This window comes from Lagenorhynchus albirostris, chromosome 5 (assembly GCF_949774975.1).
Source record: "Lagenorhynchus albirostris chromosome 5, mLagAlb1.1, whole genome shotgun sequence".
Lineage (NCBI taxonomy): Eukaryota > Metazoa > Chordata > Mammalia > Artiodactyla > Delphinidae > Lagenorhynchus > Lagenorhynchus albirostris.
In genome coordinates, this window is record NC_083099.1 from 67,291,745 (window position 1) to 67,318,004 (window position 26,260).

The 26,260-nt window shown below is 38.9% G+C and overlaps 1 protein-coding gene across 2 annotated transcripts in view; it reads left to right on the plus strand.

Moving 5' to 3' along the window:
* TPRG1 (tumor protein p63 regulated 1) overlaps nt 1-26,260 on the plus strand; it is a 261,943-nt gene that overhangs the window by 117,807 nt on the left and 117,876 nt on the right. For both annotated transcript variants that reach the window (XM_060149271.1, XM_060149272.1), the window contains exon 4: nt 15,321-15,494. In XM_060149271.1, the coding sequence (XP_060005254.1) occupies nt 15,321-15,494 (174 nt within the window). The remainder of the gene's footprint in view (nt 1-15,320; nt 15,495-26,260) is intronic.

The following is a 26,260-nucleotide window of genomic DNA, read 5'->3' on the forward strand; positions in this document are numbered from 1 at the left end:
CACTCACATTTGATCCTCAAACAGACCCAGGGAAGAAGGCAAGAAGGAACTATTGGTTTTATTTTCTGGTTGAAGAAACCCAGAGATTAAACGACCTATCTAAGGGCAACCACTTATTAAGGGTCACAGGACAGCTTGACTTCTCGGGACCTCTCTCTCAGCCCAGTTGTCTTCTCACTGTACTGACCTTGCTGCCTTTTGAGATTTTTTTCATCTCCCAACACAGCCATCACCACGGTTTAAATTGGTTAAATGATCTTTGTGCCTGTGTCTGGTTTCTTCATTGATTGTCTATTGTTTTCAGGGAGGAGGACAGTGATTTGTTGGGCAGGCTCAGAGACCTTTTCCTCTTTTCCTCTCCAGATCTTTCTGGCCTTGTGTTGTCCATTTGACTTTATTTAGTCTTTTCCCAGAATCAACTAAAAAGTCAGATACTTGTAGGGAATGGTGGCTGCCGTTGATGGACTAAGGTCAATCGTACTTTATCTTGTCACAGTATAATTAGGAATGCTGAACTACTTTTGTAATGAAAAACACTGCTACTAATAATTTAAAAAATAAAGACACACATAAAACAAAAACCCCAAGTAAACTGAGGAATCGGGGATTGCTAAACATTTTAGTCATGAATAATAAATGTAATATACAAATTAACAAGCTGAAATGTATCTCCTACCCAGCCCCACTCATTTTTGCATACTTTCATCTATTCTAGACTTTGCTACTCAAAGTGTGGTCTTGGAATCAGCAGCAGCAGCATCACCTAGGAGCTTGTTAGCAGTGCCGACCCCCAGGACCCACCCCAGCCATATAAACCTGAGTCTGCATTTTCACAGGATCTCCAGTTGATTCCTATCATTAAAGTTTGAGAAGCACCGGTCTAGATCGCTCTCACGCTCATGCTCTGAGGATATCAGTGGCTTCTCACTGCCTATATACCCTTCTGTTGCATCTTTAAGACCCTACATGTCATGGACCGAATTTCCCTTTCCAACCTTATTTACCATTATGCCCTTTAACAAATGCTACCAGTCAGATTGAATTAGCTGCTGTTCCCCCAAAGTTCCTGACACAATACCTTGGCTTCATGATTGTACTCATCCAATTTTCTCTATCTGGTATGTTTTCTCTCCTTCCTGTTCATCCAGACCTTTCCTGTCCTTCAGGGACACTGTGCCTATAAAGCCTTTCCATATTAATTCAACCAGAATAATCTTCTCTCCCTTCTCTGTGCTCACCTTATACAACATAATATAGTTCATGGTGTACATTGTGAGGAAAGCATTCCTTAAGTCAGGGCCTGATTCGGAGTCACCTTTGTCCAAGCCCATCTCGGCCCACCTCCCAGTACTTAGTACAGTGTCTGGCATTTGGTAGGGGCTCAGAACTGATCATGGACTTGACTTGCATCTAATTCTGATAGAGCCATCTATTGCCTGAAGCCCTTCACTGACACTAGCAGGGTCCATCCATCGAGTCCTAACTCTATTACCCTGGGCCTCCAATCAGCTCAAAGCCCAACGAGACTTCCTCCATCCTTGGGTGAAAGCACTCAGGCTGAAAATGCCTCAAATCTATCAAGATGTTAATGGCCTGTGGCAGGACTCTGGCAGCAACAAAAGCACCTCTGTTGCCAGAATCCATCTATACTGGGTGGGTGTTTTCGACAACCACTTAATTAAACACATTGCTTTTCTCTATAAATTCCTCCATGGCAACAGCCTCAACCAGATAGCTAATGGTCCCTAAGTAACCTGAATTACGGGACAGTGAGAGCATTTAGATGCTGCAGTCACAAACGTACTTGGAAGTGTTTGTTTTCCCAAGACTGCTACGAGTTAAGGAGGTGTCAGGAAGAGCCAAGAGGTGAAAAGAAAGTCTGATGAAGCTAAATGCCCAGCTCCATCATTTATTAGCTACGTGACCTTGGTATGTTAGTCTCTTACATCCTCTGGGCCTCAGTTTTATCATTTATAAAATGACTATGTAAAGAGGGATATTAATGTAAGAATTAAATTATTTAAAATATATACAATGCTTATACCAATTTTGGCCACATAGTGTGTGCCACCTAAGAGTTTGCTTTTATAATGGTTATTATTATTAATAATAATATTCACCCATTTATACAATCATTTACGTGTTTACTGAGCTCCTTACATAAGCCAGACTCCGCCCTAAATGATGAAAATACAGAAACAAGTAAGACAAAATTTCTGTCTTCATGGAACTCTCAGTCTTGTGGGGAAGGAGGAAGTCACAGCACAGTATGATACTTGCTGATACACAGTCTTACAAATTATTCTGTGGGAGCTCAGAACTCAGTGTGTCTGTATTGTTGACATAGGTCAAGGGAGGAAGAGAAATTTCCAAAGAAGATATGCTGGGAAAGAACATCTCAGGAAGAGGGAAGAATCTGTGCAGAGTAACTGAGACAGGCTCAGGGAACCACAGACGGTTGTCTATGGCTGGATTAATGAGCAAGAGTCAGAGAACTAGAAAGAAGTTGGAACGGCAGGAAGGAACCAGAAAGGAAAGAATTTTGAACACCAGGATAAGGAGCATGGATCACATTTTTTTCTTGAGTCACAAATTGGAGATCCATAAGCCATTTCCACCCTGCTAAGTATTTTTCAAAATTTGAATTTGAATGTTTTTAGTTAAGGTATGTGCTTCCAGTTTGCCAACACCTTGTCACTTCCCATTGTCTTACACTGGCCCCTCTTCATTCCCTGATGCAGTGGTGTGTGCTCGGCTCTCCCACTCATGATGGCCAGCTGTGTGCATCTCTTCCAACTCCAGGTCCAGTGACGTCACCTTGGGATATTGAAATCAGTCATGACAGGAGAATTTATACCAAGGAAATAAAATCAGGGCGTCATCATTATCATTATTGTTACTTTAGAATGTGTTTACCATTTACAGCACATCACTGCCTTTGTTTCCTTCATGACCACTATATAGGCATTGCTGTCTTGAGTTAAATAGGGTGTTGACATTATTAGAAAGGCAATAGATTCTGGAAATAGTTGCCCAATAATTTAAACTTAGTCTTGATTATTTAGGGGACTGCCAATGTGTGGTTTATTAAAGAAAACAAATAAGACCTCAACCTTAATATTGAGGCTATCAACACATTTAGGTCACTACAGCTGTTATACAGACAACTATTATAGTCTCTTATGAATAAATGTGCTGCCTGATACACAAAGAGGAAATTGTCTCCACTCTATTGGGTCCCTAGGTTATCCCAAAATGCCCTGTTGTAGGGAAAGTAGGTTGGGTTTAGGAAGAGTAATCAATGTGAAAGAGAAAAGAGCCTCTGCTTCCACTAGTATGTTCAATGGAAAGAACTACTGAGTTTAAGAATTGCTGTGGCTTCTGAAACGCTGTGCTATGTGAATTAGTAAAAGTGTAATCTTCTGAGCAAGGAAACTTACCAGGGAAATTGAGAGGAAACTGTATAATGATGAAAGGGTCAATCCTTTCATCCAAGAAGACAGAGAAATCTTAAATGTGTATACACCAAATAACAGAGCTGCAAAATTTTTGAAATGAAACTGATAGAAATGAAAGGAGAAATAGACAAATCCATGATTACAGTTGGAGACTTCAAGACCATTCTTTCAATAATTGATATAAAAAATGGGCAAAACTTCAGCAAGGATTTAGAAGAACTTAACAACACTATGACCCAATCAGCATTTATAGAACTCTCCACCAAGTAACAGCGGAATACATGTTCTTTTCAAACACCCACAGAACATATACCAAGATCCACCATATCTTGCACTACAAAGCAAACGTCACCAAATTTAAAAGAATTGAAATCATACAGGGTATGTTCTCTGATTACAGTGGAATCAAACAAGAAATCAATAATAGAAAGATAACAGAAAAATATCTAAATGCTTGGAAACAGAACAACATACTTCTAAATATGGGTAGATAATCCTGAGGTCAAAGAGAGAGTTTCAAAGAAATTAAAAAGTTCATTGAATTGAATGCAAATAAAGACAAAGACATATCCATAGCTGTGTGGGATACAGCTACAGTCGTCCTGAGAAAGAAATTTACAGCATTAAAGCCAAAGTGCTCAAATCAGGTGAAGGAACATCCTAAGTCAATAGTAGAAGCCTCAGCTTCAAGAAATTAGAAAAAGAAGAACAAACCCAAAGCTGAGAAGGAAAGAAGTAATAAAGATAAAAGTAGAAGTTAATAAAAAACAAAAACAATGGGAAAAATTAAAGAAGCAAAAAGCTGGTTCTCTGAAAATTTCAATAAAGTTGACAAACTGCTAGCAAGGATGACCCAAAAAACAAAAAAAGTCATAAATTACGAAATTAGGAATAAAACAGGGGGTATCACACAGACCCGACAAACACCAGAGAGATAATGAGGAATTATAGCCAACAACTCTACACACATAAATTTGACAACTTAGATGAAATGAACCGTTTCCTCAATACACACACCCAAGATGAAATAGATAATTCAAGTAGCCTTATAACAATTAGGAAAATAAATTTGTAATTAAAACCTTCCCCAGGGCTTCCCTGGTGGCGCAGTGGTTGAGAGTCCGCCTGCCGATGCAGGGGACACGGTTTCGTGCCCCGGTCCGGGAAGATCCCACATGCCGCGGAGTGGCTGGACCCGTGAGCCATGGCCGCTGAGCCTGCGCGTCTGGAGCCTGGAGCCTGTGCTCCGCAATGGGAGGGGCACAGCAGTGAGGGGCCCGCGTACCGCAAAAAAAAAAAAAAAAACCTTCCCCAAAAGAAACATCTAGGCCTGGATGGTTCTACTGGAGGATTCTATTAAGCATTTAGAGAAGAATGAACACCAATTTACATAATCTTTTCCAGAAAATAGAAGAGAAAGGAATGCTTCCCAGCTCATTCTATGAAGCCAGTATTTACTTGATACTAAATCCAGACAAAGACAGTACAAAAATAAAACTACAGACCAATACCCCTCATGAATATAGATTTAAAAATTCTTAACAAAACTTTGGCAAATAGAATTCAGCAATATAAAAAAAGTAATTATGTACCATGACCAAGTGGGGTTTATTCCAGTGATTCAAGGCTAGGTCAATATTAGAAAATTAATCCATGTAATCCACCATATTAACAGGCTAAAGAAGAAAAATCACATGATCAGATCAATAGATGCAGAAAAAGCATTTGACAAAATTCAACATACCCATTCATGACAAAATCCCTCAGAAAATAACAGAGAGGAACCTTTTCAATTTGATAAAGAACATCTATATCAAACCTATAATAATTAACATCATGCTATTGGGAAAAGACAATGTTTTCCCCCTAAAATTGGGAACAAGGCAGGTGTCCACTCTCACTACCAATATTCAACACAGTCCTGGAAGTTCTAGCCAGTGTAACAAGGCAAGAAAAGTAAATAAAATGCATACAGGTCAAACAGCAAGGAATAAAAACTGTTCCTAATTGTAGATGGCATGATAGTCTATGTCGAAAATTCCAAGGAATCTACCAAAAAGTTTCCAGAACTATTAGATGAGTTTAGCAAGTTTGCAGGGTACACGATAAACATACAAAAATTATTTTAGTAATAATTTTTTAAAAATAAAAAATCAATTATATTTCTATACACTAGCATTGAGGAGGTACAAACAAAAATATAATAACATTTATAATCACTCAAAAAAAGAAAAATATTTAAGTGTAAATCTAACAAAATATGTATAGGACTTACACACTGAAAGCTACAAACTGCTGATGAAAGAAACAAAGATCTAAATCCCATGTTCATAGATTGGAAGAATCAATATAGTAAAGATGTCAAATTTGACATACAGGTTCAACATAATTCCTTTCAATCTCAGCAGGATTTTTGTAGGTATGGACAAAACTATTCTAATTTTTTTTTTCAGTTTGCCTGTTTTATTTTATTTTTAAAATATTTATTTCTTTATTTATGGTTGCATTGGGTCTTCGTTGCTGCACGCGGGCTTTCTCTAGTTGCAGGTCACAGGCTTCTCATTGCAGTGGCTTCTCTTGTTGTGGAGCATGGGCTCTAGGTGCACGGGCTTCAGTAGTTGTGGCATGCAGGCTCAGTAGTTGTGGTCCGCGGGCTCTAGCGTGCAGGCTCAGTAGTTGTGGCACAAGGGCTTAGTTGCTCCGTGGCACGTGAGGTCTTCCCGGACCAGGGCTCGAACCTGTGTCCCCTGCATTGGCAGGCGGACTCTTAACCACTGTGCCACCAGGGAAGTCACTATTCTAAAATTTTTATGGAAAGACAAAGGAATTAGAATAGTTAAAACAATTCTAAAAAAGAAGAATAAAGTGTTTCTCACTGGCAAATGCTATTTTCTACTATATAACTTCAGCCCCTGGCCAGAGCTGATTGGACAAATGGGGGCTAATCGGTTAGCGGATGTGAGACTCAAGAAGACAACTCAGAGGAATGATTTGGGCTAACAGAATCCCTTATCTTGAAAGTCTGAACTGGGGGATTTAGGACAACAGAGGCCAGTTAGCTACGAGAGCAGATTCTGCAAGTTCATGTATAGTCAGGACTAAGGAAACAATAAGGTCATAGGCAAGGTGGAATTAAAGAGGAGCAAACACTGGCAGTAAGCAGAAGGCCACATCAGTCAGGAGGAAACAGATGAGATGCATGGAGCGATACACAGACATCATGAGAGAGACAGCCCCTCGAGAGTGCATTTCATTCCTTGTGACTTTCTAGGTTTCCTAAATCCCAACTGTGTTATGGTTCCTGTTCATAGATTTCTGTGGGATTCCTCAGAGTATTTTTGTAACACATCTCCTCTTCCTGGACTTGCCTGATGTGGGATGTGTCTCCTGTACCCAAGGAGGTGTAACTAACACAGTACAGTAAGCAAATATCTCTCCCATTTAAAAGAATAAAACAAGGGAGGTGGCAAGATGTGAGCGTTTGTTGTATCCCATCCCTCTGTTCTTCCCTCTCTGTTGCCTCCTCAAAATTAGTCCTTGTTCTCCTGCCGCTTCTTTGGCTTCTGATCAAGTGAATCCCCTAAAGTGAATTTGGGGGAGGCGGGGAGGAGAGAGCCCCTCGGGGGTGGGCCTCTTATTAGAACCTGGTGTGCCCAGTAGCTATGCAACAGCTATTTAGTTGTTTTGTGGGAAAGAGAGAAGGATGGGGTGTGCCCAGAGTCTTCTCTTTTGTGTAGCTTTTAAAATATCCTCTTACTGATGGTACTGTGGTGGGGAGAGCACAAATGCCTGCTGCACGGGGAAGATACGTGGGAGAAGCCGCTAGATGGAATGTATATGGCCTGGGCTTGGGGGGTCAGAAGTGCTGGATTCTCACCATGGCTCTGTCATTGGTACTAGATGCATGTCACTTTAGTAAGACTTGGTTCCTCCACCTGTGAAGTGGGGATAATAACCATTTAACGTGATAACATTCTCAAATTGCAAAGAAATTGTGATTTCAGCACGAGATGTGGCTTCTGCTTAAATCTCCTTCCACTCTCCTCCTTGTTCCTTTTGCTTTGGTCACGCTGGCTTCCTTGCTGTTTCGTAAAACGTGATGGATCCCATCTTGCGGACTTTGTTTTCCAGGGGGAAAAGTGACCAGTTTTTTTCTGCACTCAGTTGGAGCAATATGAAATTTCATGGTAGGACTTCTCTTACTCAGGCAAAAAGTAGTTCTGTGGATACAAAAGTGGATGTTTCCACGTTCATCCTTGTCCATATTTTACGGGGACACTTTGTCCTATACTGAGTGGTACGTGTTAAAGACGTGTTGGAGAAATGAATAAATATTCCTGAGGCCTTTTTAGTGTACCTCCAGAGAATCATCCGTACTTTGCAACTCGTGCTTTTCCAACACTGAGATCTTCACCAAACAGCAGGAAATGAAAAGCTGATAAGAGAGTCTTCTTTAAGGACATCAAATAGATACCTAGGGTTCCTTTTCCTCAGCCCTGTGGGCAATGGGCTGGGAATCCAGACACCTGAGTCTGTGGACTTGTGTTCTCATTATCCAGTCTCATCATACCCATTAACTCTTCCTTAGGTGATTTCACCTCACATCTTAGAGAACTGTGTATTCCTTAAGAGTTGAATGTTTTTCTCAGTATTCCCAGTAGCTAAGTGCAGGGCCAGGTACATGGCCGGCTGCATGGGGTAGTGGGAAAAAAATGAACCACAGGAAGTCAAGTCAGGGGACGGGAACAGGGAAGGTTTGTGGACATCGGGTTTTTATTAGAATACTGTGTTTACTTGGAGAGTCCCCTATTTTAAACACATTGGAGAGGCCCAGGGAGAGATTAACCAAATGATTGAAAGAACTGCATGTGGGTTATTTAGCTAAATGTTTTATAAGACTTCACTTAACTCAGGGGGAGGCAAATTGCTCTGCTTCAATGCCATGCATTTTTCATCTGTTTGTGTTTGAATTGTAAACCCAAACTGGATTCTCTTCAGGGCCTGGAACCCAGTGGGTGCTCAGGGAATATGTGTGGAATGAATGATTCAGTGTTTTCCTCCTGAGTTGCTGATTCTTGGCTAGCCAAGGAGCTGTCTTCCTCTTTCAAGGGCTGGTTATTCTAAGAGTCTAGAGGGGCACAGGAAAGAAGATTGATTTGTAAATCAGGTATAATCACTCTATTCAATATCAGAGACGATGTCTTAGTGGTGTGTGTGTGTGTGTGTGTGTGTGTGCGTGTGCATGCATGTGTGTGCATATTTGGGAGAATAATATTAGAAGAATATATTTGGGGGAGAAAAATCATTTCCAAACCATAAACTGATTTGACACAGACTTAAAAGAGCAACTGAGAGTATTGTTAGGAGTAGGGCTGGGGCGACTGGCAAAGCATCTGGGATGGTTTGAGTAATGGGGTGGGGGTCCTGGAATCTTGCTCAGATGGGTCCCACCTGTCATTGGTGGTTCGCTGTTGCCCTCTGCTGGCCAAACTGTTGTAGTACCAGGAAACTGCAAATCTCCGGGAGCAACTAGGTTCCCTGTTTCCACCAGGAGGTCTAGGCCCCTTCCCCATCAAAGATGGGAAATGCAGCTAGTGCTGAGGAACAGCAGTGGTAGGAGAATGTAGCAAATTCTCTGCCAGGAGAGGCAGGCTCTCATCACTGTGGGGATGAATCTTATGATTCTAATTTTTTATTCCATGCTCTGTTCATTTACTAAGACCTTGCTCTCTCTTTGGCTCTATGCTGGGCACAGTGAGGAGACCCAGGTAGGGCTCAGTCACTGGCTCTACACCATAGGGTCTTCCATCATGTGTGTGGGGAATGGAAGGAGAAGTACAGAAAATTGTGACTAAGGCCACAATTGAAACCTTGATAAAGGTTGTGTGTATTTAACGGAAAGAGAGATGGTATCTACTTGGGGGCGAGGGAGGTGAGGGGAAGGTGCCATTAAACAGATAGCATTTAAGCTGGGAACCTGAAGGATAGGTGATTTTTTTACTTAAAAAATATCTCTTTTAATATTACTCAGCCATAAAAATGAATGAATTCATGAATGAATTTGCAGCAACATGGGTGGACCTAGAGATTATCATACTAAGTAAGCAAAGACAAATATCACATGATATAACTTATGTGTGGAATCTAAAAAAAATAAAAGATACAAATGAACTTATTTACAAAACAGAAATAGACTCGCAGACATAGAAAACAAACTTATGGTTACCAAAGGGGATAGTGGGAAGGGGATAAATTAGGAGTTTGGGGTTAAAATACACACACTACCATGTATAAGATGAATAGCCCACAGGGACCTGCTGTATAGCACAGGGAACTATACTCAATATCTTGTGGTAACCTATGAAGGAGGAGAATGTAAAAAAAGAATATATATATTTATATATGCGTGTATGGCTGAATCACTTTGCTGTATACCTGAAACTAGCACAACATTGTAAATCAACTGTATTTCAATAAAAATTTTAAAAGATATATCTCTTTTATCATAAAAGTAGAAAGTTTATCATAAAAAATTAAACTTTGGCTAATAAAAGCATGAGAACAAATGAAAGTCTCTTGAAATCCCAGCACTCAGATATAATCAGTGTTAACATTTTGATCTATATATTTTGCTGTTGTTACAAAATTGGAAGTACACTGAAGGTACCATTTTGTATCCTCCTCTTTCTCACTCTTTTGGTATGAACATTTTCCCAATGTTACTTTTTTTTTTTTGAAAATGTGCTATTTTATGAGGGAGTATTTCAATTTGTACAACTGTGGATAGGATTCTTCAAGCAGCATGAGGCAAAGCATATAGGTTGCACTGCACAAGAATTGTTAATTCTTCACCAATTCATTTCAGAAATAGTTTTTGGACACCTACTACAGTGGTGACACCATGCTAAGAACTGACTCTCTCTTTGTGATGTTTACAGTATAGGAGAGAAGACTGACATGAATTAGGTAATCAGAAATAACTATAAAATTTTTATATAAATAACTATTTATATTTTATTTTATATTTAGTACAAAATTTAGTTTATAAATAACTATAAAATCACAGAAATAACTATAAAATTGCATCTGGGAGAAGTGCTGTGAAGGAGAGATGTGAAGTTCTATGAAAGTATATATTAGAAAGAAGAGAAGTAGTCCTGGAGGTCTGGGAAAGCTTTCCAGAGTAAGGAGTAGTTGAACTCAGCACTATAGGAGTTAATTAAGTAAAGAAGATCAAGAAGAACATGACCGGCAGAGGGAACAGCATGTGCAAGGTCCCTTCAGCAGGAGTGGGCGTCGTTGAGTCCAAGAAACTGAAAGTAGATCAAAGAGAAGGGAGTGCAGAGGTCTGAAATGTCGTTGAAGAAATAGGTAAGGCCTGACCCTACAGAGCCTCTTAGACCAGGTGAAAATTGTCATTTCTTGTAAGAGCTATGGGGAACTGTTGAAGTGTTTGAAGCCAGGGTTGGGAGGTAAAGGACAGATTTGTTTTTATTTATTTTTTTATTTATTTACTTTTGGCTGCGTTGGGTCTTGGTTGCTGCGTGAGGGCTTTCTCTAGTTGTGGCGAGCAGGGGCTACCCTTCATTGCGGTGTGTGGGCTTCTCATTGTGGTGGCTTCTCTTGTTGTGGAGCACGGGCTCTAGGTGTGCGGGCTCCAGTAGTTGCGGCATGTGGGCTCAGTAGTTGTGGCTCGTGGGCTCTAGAACGCAGGCTCAGTAGTTGTGGCACACGGGCTTAGTTGCTCTGCGGCATGTGGGATCTTCCGGGACCAGGGCTCAAACCCATGTCCCCTGCATTGGCAGGTGGATTCCTAACCACTGTGCCACCAGGGAAGCCCCAGATTTGTTTTTAAAAAGGTCTACCTCATTGCAGTATGGTATGAGGCTGGGAGGGAAATAAAGTATATGTAGATAAACCAGGTCCAGGTGGCTAGTTGCCCAAGCCCAGTGAGAAGGGGACTGCACGAGTCCAGGCAGGAGATGTGGGAAGACTGGATTAAGATAGTGAAAGTCTAGTTGGAGAGAAGTGGATGGTTTTGAGAGATGTCTGGGTAGTAGAATGTTTAGGACTTGGCATGTGAGGTGAAGAAATAGGATGTGTCCCGAAAGACTCCTAAGTCTCTAGCATACATAACCGGATGGAAGAAGGGTTTTCCCCCAAGATAGGAACACTGGAAGAGGTCAAAGTTTGGAGGGGACAGTCATAGATGTTTGCTTTGTTTCCCAGAGATAACATTTTCAGGAGTGGTATAGATCATCACATCAGCTCCTTCCAGAGATAGCTCTTACCACACTTGCACACCACACTGAAGGGTCCTCTATTTGGGGGTGAGTGGTCCCATGGAGAAAGCAAACACTATGCCTGGATTTGCTGTCTCCATACTTATTTCAGGGCCTTGAACTACTACTTGCTAGATGTAAAGCATTGGGCAAGTCATTTTAAGGGTCTCTGGACCTTAGTTTCTTATCCTTAAAATGAGGGTAATAGCTTTTAGTCCAAAAGATCGTTGGGAGGATTAAACAAAAGCATTGATATTCAAGAGCTTTGTGAATGTCCGTGGACTACACAAACACAATATGATATTGTTATTTCTACTCCTATATTTGTTCTGAATATTACCGCCAAACTTATATTAATATTAGGAATATAAAATTCAATGTTTTCTCCAAGAGTTCTCTGGGAAAAAAGGTGTGATTGAAGTCTAAATAAATAAATCTACCACCCAGAAGCTAGAGATGGTGGCCCCAAACTATGTATAAGCCTGTGTGTTTACTTGGATTCAGACTTTTCCGACATGTAAATTATGCAGTCTGTGTCACAGCAGAGCACTCTGTTCCTAAAAAGAATTCTCTCTCTTTTTTTTTTTTTCCTGAATCCATCCTCTACCTTTTAAAATAAATCTCATTATGGAGTGCTGACATTTTCAGTAAAACCATTAAACTAAAATCTGAGGATTTTTTAGACTAAAAACAAGTCTGGTTTATTAGGCAGCAGCTTATAACTTGCTGCTAAGTAGATACAATCTATTTAGAGAAATTTATGTAGATATCTGATACAACATTTCAGAATCCTCGTCTCTTTCTGACTAAGACGGAGAATGTTAAACAGATTATCAAGAATTCTTTCCTTCTCTTGGTGGAGTAGAAGTTGAATATTGCAGCATTGTTAGAGCGGATGGAAACCATAGGACCAAGATTTAAACCAGATCTCTTGACCCTCCATCACTAACACTACTACCATATTCTAGCTGAGTGACTTTCAATGTGACTTTCTTCAAAGGGTGGTGGGGAGATGTAGAGCTAATACTTGTACAAGCATAAGGGCCGGCATATAATAAGGCATGATCTCATCTTTCTTTCTTTCCTTCTGTTTCTCCCTATTTCTTCCTCCTTCATCTCCCTTTTTCTCTCCTTCACGTCTCTTCCTGTTCCTCTTCCTGTTGATTAAACTTTTAATTTTGTCTCGCCTGTCTTTAGACTACATTGAGGAATGGCACATATTGGGGTTACCCAAGGACACTTAGGTCACTGACAATGATAATAACAGCTCATTTACAAACCACCGATTGAGAATCACGTCCCTTAATCCTCTCCCCAAACTTAGGAGATGAGTACTGTCTCCATTTCACAGATAAGGAACGTAAGCTACAGACAGGCTCAACAGCCCATCTTACGGAGTTAGTTAGCTGGAAGTTTTCATCCCCAGTTACTCACCCAGCCCAAAGGCCTCCAAAATGATTATGATTGGCACTCCTTTACCACTCAACAGCTATTTATTTAGAGCAGGCTGTTTGACAGGAACAGAGTAAATAGCCCCGCAGGTACAGTCACAGCCCTCATGGAACACACACACACACAGAGACACGACACACACACATAGGGATGATCCTCAGATGACACTCACTGGCATTGCCCTACCCTCTGTACTTTGGTGTCCATTCTGATTTGTCAGTGTTCATGTGGTACCAGTTACTAAACTTTTAACATATCGTTCCTTCTTACAAGCTATGAGAAGTGCTGAAAATGGAAAAGGATCAGAAAGCTTAAAAAAATGTAATAGGGGGACAAGTTTATATCGGAGTTTAAGAAATCTCCTTTGAGTGAGGCATTTGAACCATGACTTGAACAATGAGTTTCTCAGCCTGCTATGAGATGGTGCTGGGCAGAGGCCAGACCATACAGGGACCTGTAGTCCATATTATGTAACTTGGATTTGATTCTGAAATCAAAAAGATGTCATTTAATAGAGTGAACAGGGGAGTAACATCATTCCTTTTGTATTTGAAGAATAGCACTCTGGTTACTATGTGAGAATGGATGGGAGCAGGGTGCCCAGTCCTAATTTTTACATTAGATTGACTCTGTGTAGTGGGGGTTCAGATATGAATCAGTCACAAATCATCCTTTTCTGTCTCTTAGGGAAGACAAAACATGCACTGAAACGGTTATCATATAAGTCATGCAGTGCTATATACAAAGGCTGTAGCAGACAGACAGCAAAAGCGTTGAGAGTGAGGAGAATTTCAGACCATGCTCCCTTTCTTTTAACCAGAAGCATTGCTTCTGGTTCTCTCTGTTCTCTCTGTTGGAGAGATTCTTAACTCAGAATTTTCCATGCATATCCTGAAAGGCTCTCAAATCTGAAGCAAATCAATTCAGTAAACACTTACCCAGTGTCTGCTTTGTCTTTGGCTTGTAAGAATCTCAGTTCACTTGTTTCACTATGTTTATACCATAAGAAAATGACAGAATGAGCTTGAAATAGTGATGGCTTGGGTGGAGGTCACTGGACCTATATTCAAGTCTCCTTTTTTTTTTTTTCTATTTTGTGGTATGTGGGCCTGTCACTGTTGTGGCCTCTCCCGTTGCGGAGCACAGGCTCCGGATGCACAGCCTCAGCGGCCATGGCTCACGGGCCCAGCTGCTCCGTGGCATGTGGGATCCTCCCAGACCGGGGCACGAACCCGTGTCCTCTGCATCGGCAGGCAGACTCTCATCCACTGCGCCACCAGGGAAGCCCCAAGTCTCCATTTTATCTTCAGTCAGCAATGCGACCTTTGGAGATTAGCATAAACTAATGCCTAGTGAGTCATCCAGATTGAGTTAGAACAAAGATTATTTTTGGTGTGCTTTGAGGAAGATGTGCTCCATGAAGGCTTTCTAGAGAACTGGGAAGACATGGAGGAGCATGAATCAGTTGACTGCCAACATGATACAATCTTGCTATTCCCCTAATGGATCCTGTCAAGGCTAATCATCTCTGAGCTCTGTGGCCGTAAAACCTCTCCCTGTGGACTCCCCTGGTGGCGCAGTGGTTAAGAATCCACCTGCCAATGCAGGGGACACAGGTTCGAGCCCTGGTCCGGGAAGATCCCACATGCCGCGGAGCAACTAAGCCCGTGCGCCACAACCACTGAGCCTGCGCTCTAGAGCCCGTGAGACACAACTACTGAGCCCGCATGCCGCAGCTACTGAAGCCCGCGTATCTAGAGCCCGTGCTCCGCAACAAGGGAAGCCACCACAATGAGAAGCCCGTGCACCGCAACAAAGAGCAGCCCCGCTCACCGCAACTAGAGAAAGCCCGCGCGCAGCAACCTAGACCAAACACAGCCAAAAAAACCAAAAAATAAAACGAACAAAACAAAACAAATCCTTTCCCTGTGATCCTCCACTTCCCTCCTCCCTTGGTCATGGGGCTGGAATGAGAGAGAAGGGATGGCATTCTTCAGCTTCTCTTTCTTCCGAGGTGATCAAACCTCATTATTTTCTGTGTCAGTAGATATGTTTCAGACAATTCCATTATTTTCAACTTGGAAAGATTATGCAAATAACTTTTGTTCTCTGTGGTGATTTTTTACAGGACAGACCACTGGAACAATGAGGAGAGGATTTTGCTGGTCACAGACAGGATTCTCTTGATCTGCAAATACGACTTCATCATGCTCAGCTGTGTGCGGTTGCAATGGATTCCCCTGAGTGCTGTCTATGGCATCTGCCTGGGCAAGTTTCCCTTCCCTACAATGTCACTGGACAAGTGAGTATGATGTCTTAGACTCAGGAAAGTGGTGCAGTGGGTGTGGGGCAGGCAGGGGAAACAATCACCACGTTCAGTTCAGTGCTGTAAGCTGGGAGAATCCAGGGGAGAACAGTGACGCTGTCGCCGAATTCATCAAACAATCCTTGAGTTTCCACTCTACGTCAGACACCAGGGATACAATTTTAAGTACATTTGTACTTTAATATGAGTACCTGACAAGTCAGTGGTTGAATGTAAAGTGGAAAGAGCTGTGGGGACATGGAGGAAGCGGTTTTCACCTAATCCCTGTGGCAGAGATTAGAGAAGCTTTCCTGGAGAAGAGCTTGAGCCAATATTTGACATGGGGTAGGAGTCAGCCGAAGAACAAAAGTTTAAGAATATTCCAAGCAGAAGGAAGAGAGAGCAACCAAAGGAATGAAGGTAGGAAAAAGTTCTGTAGAGTAAACACCATACAGTACCACTCCCACCTGTGAGGTAAGCCTGACTACCCACCCTGTCTCCTAAGAGTGCTGTCACCTGCAAAATACCCAGCACTTTAAATTAAGGCAGTCTGGTTCTAGACACCTTGGTGCCTTTATTCGTGACATTTTAACCCATGGCTTCTAGCCCCAAGCAATTGACCATTTCTATCCTTCCTTGCTGTACAATGTTCCTGCAACTTTTTCTACAAAGGTAATGCCTACCACACAGGGTCAACCAGGTCTGAAACATTCCAGGGAGAGGTGCAACCAAATACACCAGTGTGGCTTTATAACAGCAACCACTGGAGGGCCTTGTTCTTGGGGTCCTGCTGTCATCCTCACCCCCAGCAGCTGTCACTTGCCTTTGGGAATTGAAATTATTCTACAAAGCTTAATGAACAGAACCCAAGATGGCTAATAAGACTTCTTGAAAGAAGTCTCTTTGGGATCTTTCCTGGAAGCTTAGTGGAGGAGGGGACATCACCTCTCTCGGAGAGGTTGACAGTTACCAAGAGACCTGGTGAGGTCTATAGAGGAGCGTTGCTGAACTGAGCAAATTCTTGTTATGGTCTCAGGAAGAACTGACTTTCTTCAACATTTTAAATCTAAGCCGGAGGACAGCTGTCTTCCTCTGAACCTCTGAATGTGAACTCTTCCCATGGAACTGTGAGCTCTTTTAGGGCAGGTACCTTTTGTTGTTGTCCTTCTTTAAGCACCTGGCTGAAAAATCTTTCTAAAATACTGAAAAAAGTATAGGCCGATCAAGTGATTGGGTTTCCTTACATAAAGCATATCATATCAGAAACCTATTTCTTATTTGCTCTTTTCATGGATGCTAGAAATGATTGATTTAGTTCACTGACTTTTTTGAACTGGTAGATTTTTCAATAATATAGGCACGTGGTAAACATCTATTTAAATATCGCAAAAAATTATTTATTGTCAGGATATCTCTCCTAACCCAGACTTTCAGTTTTCCAGAATTATTTTCAAAGGTGATAGTTAGCAGTTTCGTGTGTTTTATGCTTTTTTTTTTTTGAGAAATGATCTGCAAATATATAAGGATAAAAATGTCTTTGTATGTATATATGTGGGTTTACACATATTTGTAATATTGATATACACATACATTTATCACAAATTATTTTACCCAGCGGGTACACATACCATAAAATGTCCTGCCTGGAGACTTTATTATGTAATCATGGAAAGATTAACTTCAGTCCTTTTAATAGTGCAGAATATTCCATTTCAAGTCTAATCTATCTATCCAGCCCCTTATTCATGGATATTTATTTTTATCTTCTCTACTACAAACAAAGCTGCTATAAATATCCTTGTCTACAGGACTTTGCGCATATGTGCAAATGTATCTGTAATGTAAATTTCTGCAAGCGGAATTATTAGGTCAAAAGTCATGTGAATTTCAACTGACAGCTACTGTCAAATTGCCTTCTAAAAAGGTGATGCCAGTTCATGCTCCCTCAGTGTGTGAGCATCCTTTTTCACACACTGTCACCAATATCCTGTATTATGAAACTCTTTTTCTTTGCCAGGGAAATAAAGAAAAATGTCTTACTTTTGTTCTAATTTCCATCACTAGAATTTGAAGGAAGTTGAGAGTGTTTATCTTAGGTTAGAAAGTAATTTTATTTCTTTTTCTGTGAACTGCCTATTTTTCATCAGAGCCCATATGTTTTCTATTGAGATATTGATTTTTCTCTTACTGATTTGTAAGAGCTCCTTATATATCAAAGAACTTGGTCCTGTTTCTGCCATATATATTGCAAATTTTTTTTCCCGTTTGTCATATCTCTTTTAACTTTATAATGCTATGTTTTACTGTCTTTGAGTTTTAGGTTGTCAAATGTATCAATCTTTCAAGACTTCTGAGTTTATTTCTTTTTGAGAAAGGTTTTCTCCACACTGAAATTATAAAATATATTTCCACCTTTTCTTCTAAAGTTTTTACAATTTATTTTAAAAAATAGTTAAATTTATGTTTCATCTGGAATTTACCTTAAGTAAGAAAAAAGATAAGCAATCAACTTTATTTTTTTAACCAGATGGCAGGCTAGATTTCTCAACATCATTTATTCAATGCTCTCCTTCATCAATATATATTTTACCATGTGTATTTGTGTTTATTTCTGGATTATCCATTCATCTGTTTACTAGAGTACAAAATGATTTTAATTATTATAACATTTTATTACATTTTAATATCTGGTAGAGTTACTCCCCTCTTATTAATTTTTTACAAGAATTTATTTATTTATGCATATTTAGTTTTCCATCAGCTTGCCTAATTAAAAAAAATCCTATTGTTAATAGGATTTTCGAATGTTAAATCAACCTTTCAGTCTTAAAATAAACACACTTAGTCATGGTGTATTATCTTTTCTATACATTGTTGAATTCAGCTTGCTAATGTTTTATTAGAGAGTTTTGTGTCTATGTTCATGAGGATATTAGTGTATTATTTTCATTCTTTTGTAATGTCTTTGCCAGGTATTTGTGTTATGCTGGCCTCAGAAAACAAGCTGGATAGTGTTCCCTTCTCTTTTATTTTCTAAGAGATTTTGTGTATAGCTGGTGTTCTCTCTTCCTTGAATGTTTGATAGAACTTACAAAGGAAATTTTCTGGGCCTGAGATTTCTTTGTGGGATAGTTTTAGATAATAAAGTTAATTTGTTTTATAAATATTGAGTTACTCGTATTTTTTTCTTCTGTGTTAGTTTTGGTAAATTATATTTTTCAAGGAATTTGTTGTTTAAGTTGTTTTATTTGAAAGCATATAGTTGTTAATATTCCATTGTTATCCATTTAATGTCTTCTTTCTTAATTTTCGTGATCTGCATTCTCTCTCTTTATTTTTTCTATTGATGAACCTATTGGTTTTTTTTTTGGTTTTAACAAGAACATGCTTTTCACTTTGCCAATTTTCACGATTGATTCTATGTAGTTGATTTCTACTATTCTATTTTTTTCTTTCTTCTACTTACTTTTTGGTTTACTTCTCTTTTTCTTTTTTTAACTTCTTAATGTGGAACCTGAGGGCATTGATTTTAGGCCTTTCTTTGTTTCTAACGTGAGCATTTAAATCTATAAATTTCCTTCTACACACTGCTTTCCCTACATCTCACAGATTTGGGTATGTTGTGTTTATACTATCATTCAGTTAGAAAGATTTTCTAATTTTCCTTGTGATTTCTTCTTCGACCCATGGATGCTTTAGAAAGTGTACTGGAAATTTTCCATATATTTTGGGTTTTCCTAAATATTTTAACATTACTGAGTTTTAACTTAGAGAATATACTGTCTTTGACTTTAATCCTTGTAAATGTATTGAGACATTTTTATTGACGCAACTATATAGTACATCTTTCTGAATGTATCATGTGCATGTGAAAAGAATTTTGTGTTTAGTTTTCTATAGATATCAATTAATTCATTGAGTTTGATAATGTTGTTTAGATTATGGGTTTACTGATTTTTGTCTACTGTTTTTTTTTTATTGGTTACTGAGAGGGGAATGTTAAAATCTGCTATTATTGTGGGATTTTCTCTTGTCTCTTTAATTTTATTATTTTTTGCTTCAGGTATTTTGAGAGTCTATGTTAGATGCACACACATTCATGATTGGTATGCCGTTTTGATGAATTGAGCCTTTTTTCATTATGAAATGTTGCTTTTTATCTCTGGCAATACTCTGTCTAGAAATCTATTTTGTATCTCATATTATTATAGGCACTCTATCATTTTTATACTTATTTTTACATAGTATATATATTTTTTCATCCATTTACTATCTCTCTTTGTATTCAAAGTGCATTTCTTGTAGAGATCACATAATTGGGTCATACTTTTAATCTGTTCTGATCATCTCTGCCTTTTAATTAGAGTGTTTAGTTCCTTTTGTAATTTAGTAATTTTGATATGATTGAAGTTAAGGATACCTATTACTTGTTTTCTCTTTCCCCTTTCTACTTTTAATTTCTTTGTACTTTTTTCAACCTTCTTTGTAAGTATATAAATATTCTTCAAATTATATATATAATTACATATATATAATTCTTCATAATTTTATATTGGGTTGGCCAGAAAGTTCGTTCAGGGTTTTCCATAAGATCTTACAGAAAACCTGAACAAATTTTTTGGCCAACCCAATACAATATATATAAGCTTTTTAGCTATAACATTTTACATAATTTTGTAGTTGCTTTAGGCAGATTTTCTCAACCTCAGCACTATTTACACTTTGATCAGGATCATTCTTTGGCGTGGGAATCTGTTCTGAGCACTGTTGGATGTTTAGCAGCAACACTGGCCTCTACCCACTGGGTGCTAATAGCACCGTGCCTCTGTGTTATGACAATCGAAAATATCCCCAGACATTGCCACACGTGCCCTGGGGGTAAAATCACTCTGAATTGAGAACCACTGTTCTAGAAGTTATAATATAAATACTTTTCACCATGCACTTAGAGTTAATATTATAACACTACACTTAATATTATAACACTACACTTAAAACATAGAAACCTTGTAAATACATTGTTCTAAGAATGTAAATGTTGGAAATGGCATGATAAAGTCAGTGTAGTCACAGGAGGTAACAAGAATGAGGCTTTGAAGGAAGAAGTTTATTACACTCACAAGTCCCAGAAAGGGAGTCACCATATGCCATGTAGGGCCATAAGGGAAGACACAGTGTCCATCAAGAAGCAGAGGGGCAGGAGCTGGGGGACAACTTAGGCCATGATCTTTTTTAGAGTTTCCACAGGAAAGGCAAGGCAGGGCAGGGTAAACAGTTTATGATTGGCCAGTATGAATAATTTTGATAGACTTTAAACTGCAGGTGGTTCCTGGTTGCCTGGTACCTGGTTCTTAGCTAAGGCAAAAGAATATTGCCTTATGGGAAGTATGGGCCAGATAGAGGAGGTATGCCTCTGGATTATTTAATTTGCATATCAAAGTCCATGTGTTGGGCATTTTGCTATCTCTAAGAGTTGGCTACCCCTAAGAGGGGCAGTCTCTTCCCTGCCAGAAAGATGTCAGAACATTATAATACACAGAAAATTAAAATATATGTATACAATATACATATAGCTCCATTTATATCCCCTCCTCACTGCCTTTTACATTGCAGTTGTCATGCATATTACTTTCATGTGCATTTTAAACCCCACAAGGTAACATTATAAATTTTACTTTAAGAAATCATATGTATTTCAAAGAAATTAGAAAATAAAGTTATCTTTTATATGCACATGTTTTCATTTCTGATGCTCTTTGTTTGTTCCAGAAGATTCAAGTTTCTCTTTGAGGTCATATTCCTTACACATGAAAAATTACTTTTTAGCATTCCTTGTAGTGTAATCTACTATGATAAAATTTCTTATTTTTTATTTTGGGGGAGGTCTTTATTTAGCCCTTATTCTTAAAGAATATTTCCTCTGGTTAGAGAATTCTGACTTGACATTTGTTTCTTTCAGCATTCGCAAGATGTTGTTCCACTGTTTTCTGGCCTCCATAATTTCTGGACAGAAGTCCACAGTCATTTGACCTGCTATTCCTCTGTGTATTCTCTAGCTGCTTTCAAATGTTACCTTTATCTTAGTTTTCAGAAGTTTGACTATAATGTGCCTACTCCCTTGAGTTCTGCTATTAATTTCTAGTTTTAATATTATACTGTGTTTAGAAAATGTCTTCTCTACTATTTCTACTCCTTGGGATTTACTGAATATTTTTACATTTCAATTGTTAATTTATATCAACATTTCATAAATACTTGAATGTGCAGTCTCTGCTTTCTTTGTATAGAATTCGATAAATGGTACTTAGATCCATTATCATTATGTTCTTTGTGTCTTGTTTGTCTTTGCCTATTATTCATTAATTAAGTTTTTTTGGCTACTTGATCTACTCATAGACTGAGAGAGGAGAATTAAATTTTCCTTAACTATTATGCTTTTTTTTTTTTTAACTTTGTGACTTAACATTATGAATGTTCGTATTGTCTTGTTTGATGTAGGAACATTTATAGATGTTGAATCCTTATTTTAGATTATACTCTTTTTCATTATAAAGTTTATCTCCTTTAATGTCTTCCTTGCTTTTGGTCTTGTCTGCTGAATATTGCAAACCTTATGTCCTTTTTATTTGAATTTTCTTCATATATTTCTGCCTGTTTTTTACTGTAAACTTTTGGGGTTTCTTTATTTTTTGATGTGTTCTTGTATGCAGCATATGATTGAATTTTACTTTGTGATCCAACCTGAGGGTCTTTTCTTTTAATTGGTAAGATTAACCTGTTCATACATATTAATGTGACAGTTACAGTCTTAGTTCTGCCATCTTGATTTTTGTATTATTGCATTTTTCTAAATATATTACCGTATTTTCTATATTTCCTTTGTTTTCCATTGAGCATATTTTTCTTTAATCAAGAAAGTTTAGAGTCTTTTTCTACTAGTGACTATAAGTGTAATTTATAGTAATCTTAATTCTATCTTTTTTGAATATTATCTATTTACTTCCTAAGATAAACTCATTTACATTAACAACCCACTTTTTCATCTTCTTTTTATACTTCTCTATCATTCACTTTTTAAAGTTGCGTATAATTATTATTATTAGTTATATCATGGTTATTTATTTAAAGAATATGCTTCCACTTGATATGCCATCTTCGGCAGTGTATATTAAAGCTCCATGGTGAGACATAAGAAATCTGCATATTCATACTATTCTCACATCCTCTCATCCTTCACCTCCCTTCTTTCATTAGTTTTACCAGACAAATTTCACTTTTTATGGCTTGTTTTATTTGATTTCCCATGAGGCACCTGGTTATTACCATAGAGAGTTGGTGTATTTCTGGGCCTCCTAATTAACTTGTGTGGCTTTATTTAGATTTTCATCCTGGGTTAGAGTAAGAAAGCGTGTCCCAGCAGCTAGCATGCTGTTAAAAATTAAAATGCTTATTCTGGGTGCCCCCCAGGTGTAGAAACATGGTGTGATGAAAGGGTGGTTTTTAAAGTTCCGCTCAGTTTTTTTTAGCAAACCTCCATAGTAGAGTTCTGAACAGAGGATAGAGTCTTGGATTTCAGTCCTAATTTTACAACTGTTAACTTTGTTTCCTCATCTTTCAAAAGGTCGTTCATACTGTCATTCTGTTTCATTAATAGTCTTATTGTACAGCTCTAATGAGATAATCTGAAAGCACTTTGTAATATGCCTTATAGATATCAGGTGTTAACAAGTTCTGATTTTTCTCCCAGATGAAAGCTTTTGTTAACATGGAACTAAGTAGATTAATTTGATTTTTATCTTTATTTCCAAGTCAGTTAGCCCTTCTTGGTTGGGCATTAAGTCACCATTATAAGTCAGAGTTCATCAGGCAGGGAAAGGAGGAAGAGGCAAGGGAAAATCACCTGCTAAATAATCATAAACTGAATCCAGAGGAAAGCCTGAATAGAGTGAGCCCATTCCCTTGTTATAAGAAAATGCAGTGACTTAACATTAGCACCTGCTGGCTGCAGAAGGCAATGCTGACACTGTTTACCAAGAGCTCTTACCTCCCTCGTGCCATTTGACCTTCAACAGCAAGAATAAATAGCATGGACTGACTGCATTTTAGAGATGAGAGAAGTGAGACCGAGAGGGGTCCAGGGATTCATTGCACCATCAGCTATTTAGTATTAGAGTTGGGCTTCAACATCAATTCTTCTAACTTCCTGTCCAGTGTTCTTTTCCTTTAATAAATAATATTTTATCTCCTTTTCTTCTCCCTCCCCTCCCCTCTCCTCCCCTCCCCTCCTTGTCCCTTCCTTTCCCTTCCCTCTCCTCTTTCTCTGTCTATGATCTTGCTTCTGTGTTTTCATCCTCTGTCCTCTCGTTTCCTCCTCTCTGTCTCTCTGGGTGAAGATAACCTCTCCTGGTAATGTAGCTTCTGCTTCTCTTAAGGAGCTGTGAAGAGGTCTGTTGGAACTTAGCAGAACCTGTGCCAGTGTATCCCACGTACTGGTACTTACAAAACAGAGTTGTTCTGTTTTATTCACTGATTTGCCTTTGGCTTAATATGAAGTGAGAGTGTGATGGGAAGAGACAGCTACAGGCTATGGATCATTTATCTGTGAGATGAAGGAAGATTCTCTTTGGGTTAGAACATTCACCAGACACAAAACCAGGAAATGGTAAAAGGTCTGGTTGATCTTACAGAGTAACTAGCTTAATTAGTTGCTAGTACATAGCCTTTATTGTTCCTTATCTGAGATGAGAACCCTATATCTTATTTCTATCATAATTGGATTCATTCCCAGATTTTAATTAAAATTTAATTGTTGTAATCCTGTTGAGTCTATAATCTCCCAGAAAAGTGGAGGAGGGAGAGGAAGACTCCGTTTCTGTGAGATTAACCATTAGGTTAAAGCTATGACCAATTTTAGCCACAGCAATTTTCTTACTGCTTGAATTTAGACAATTCATTTTAATTCCTGGGCTCTCAATTTCCGATCTATAAAATGTCAATAATAAAAATCCCTGTCAGGCCTAACTCATAGGTCATTATAGATTTAAATAAAGGATATAAAAGTGTTTTGTAAATTGTAAGGTGTTAAAATAATTGTTACCTAAAGAGTTCTAAAAATCCATATTTACTTGCTAACTCTCCCATTTTTAAAAATATGCCCACAAGAGATAATGATGAGGAAACTGAGTGGTCAAGTGACTTGTATGTAATCAAACAGATAACATGATGGTGGGGTCTTGAACATGAGATCCTCTGATTTCAACTCCTCCCTTTGTCATGCACCTAGTTCCTACTGGTCCTCAAATGCATTGTAATTTTTGAGGATAAATGGGCCCCATTTCATGACCTCTGTTCCTATCTGAAGTCTGTAATCAGGAGGTAGAGGATAAGTAGTTTAGAGCTTAGAGAGCAGGTTCTGAAGTCAGGCTGCCTGGGAGCCAATCCTAGATCTGCTTCTGGGTGACCTAGAGCAAGTCACACAACAATCTGTGCCTCAGTCTCTTCACCTGGAAACTGGAGAGGGTAATAGTATCTATCTCAGTCCATGTTGAGGATTAAATGAGATAATACATATAAAATATTCAGAAAAATATCTGGTATGTAATAAGCACTTGAAGGATGTAAGCTTCTGTAATAGGTTTGGGAGAAAGACACTGATTGAGGATTCAGGGATCTGGGTCCTGATCTACTTTCTTAATCAGGAAAGTCTCCTCCCCTGGCTGAATTTCAGTTTCCTCACTTATAAAATCTCTGAATTTTTTTTATGAAGTATAATGTCTGGGACGCCCTCCTCTTTCATGTCTTCCTCATGCTGATACTAAGTCAACAGGGGGCAACTCCTAGCATTTACAATGTTGTATTAGTTTCAGGTGTACAGCAAAGTGATTCAGGCATTCATATATATATATATATATATATATATGCATGCACACATGTACACACACACATATGTATTCTTTTCCAGATTCTTTTCCCTTATAGGTTATTGCAAAATACTGAATATAGTTCCCTATGCTATACAGTAGGTCCTTGTTGCTTACCTATTTGTACATAGTAGTGTGTATACGTTAATTCCAAATTCCTAATTTATCCCTAAATCTCTAAATTTTTTTTCCTTTTTTAATTTTTTTTTTTTTTGGTCTTGAAATCCTATGCTTTTGTGGTACTGTATTTATGTAGCAATTTCCCCAAGTCATTCATCTTAGAGGGCTGAATGATTTTACCTAATCAATTACTCCTGTGAAAAAGGTCTAAGATTTTCTGCTGGAAAATATTGTTGCTGTCACATTGATATGCCAACAAAAGCTGAGTGGGAAGGTCAGGCCTAGAAATGCCTTCCTGCAAGAGTAGGCATTACACATTTATCTCTCCATGCCGTTGAAAATTTGCATTCTGCAAAATATAAGGGATAGCAATGCTGCAGGAGAGAGGCTCGGAAATTGCTTGAGGTGGTCACCCCTCATCCTGTCCGTAGAGACGCTGGTGAAAGCAGGGGCTAGGAGCTGTCCCTGTTGACTTAGTATCAGCAGGAGGAAGGCATGAGAGAGGAGGGCATCCCAGACATTAACCCATCCCCTCAACCTTGCTCCCTGAGATCCAAAGGCCAACGAGCTGCTCCGTGCCCCCAGAGTTCTAATTTGGGCATACATTTGTCAGATGAGAGCTTCAAAGGGGCCTCTCCTCTGCTCTGGGTGAAACCGCCCAGGCTGATTCTGCTGGCTTCGTGTCTGTCAGTGCGTCCTAATCACTGTTATAAAGTGTGGTTC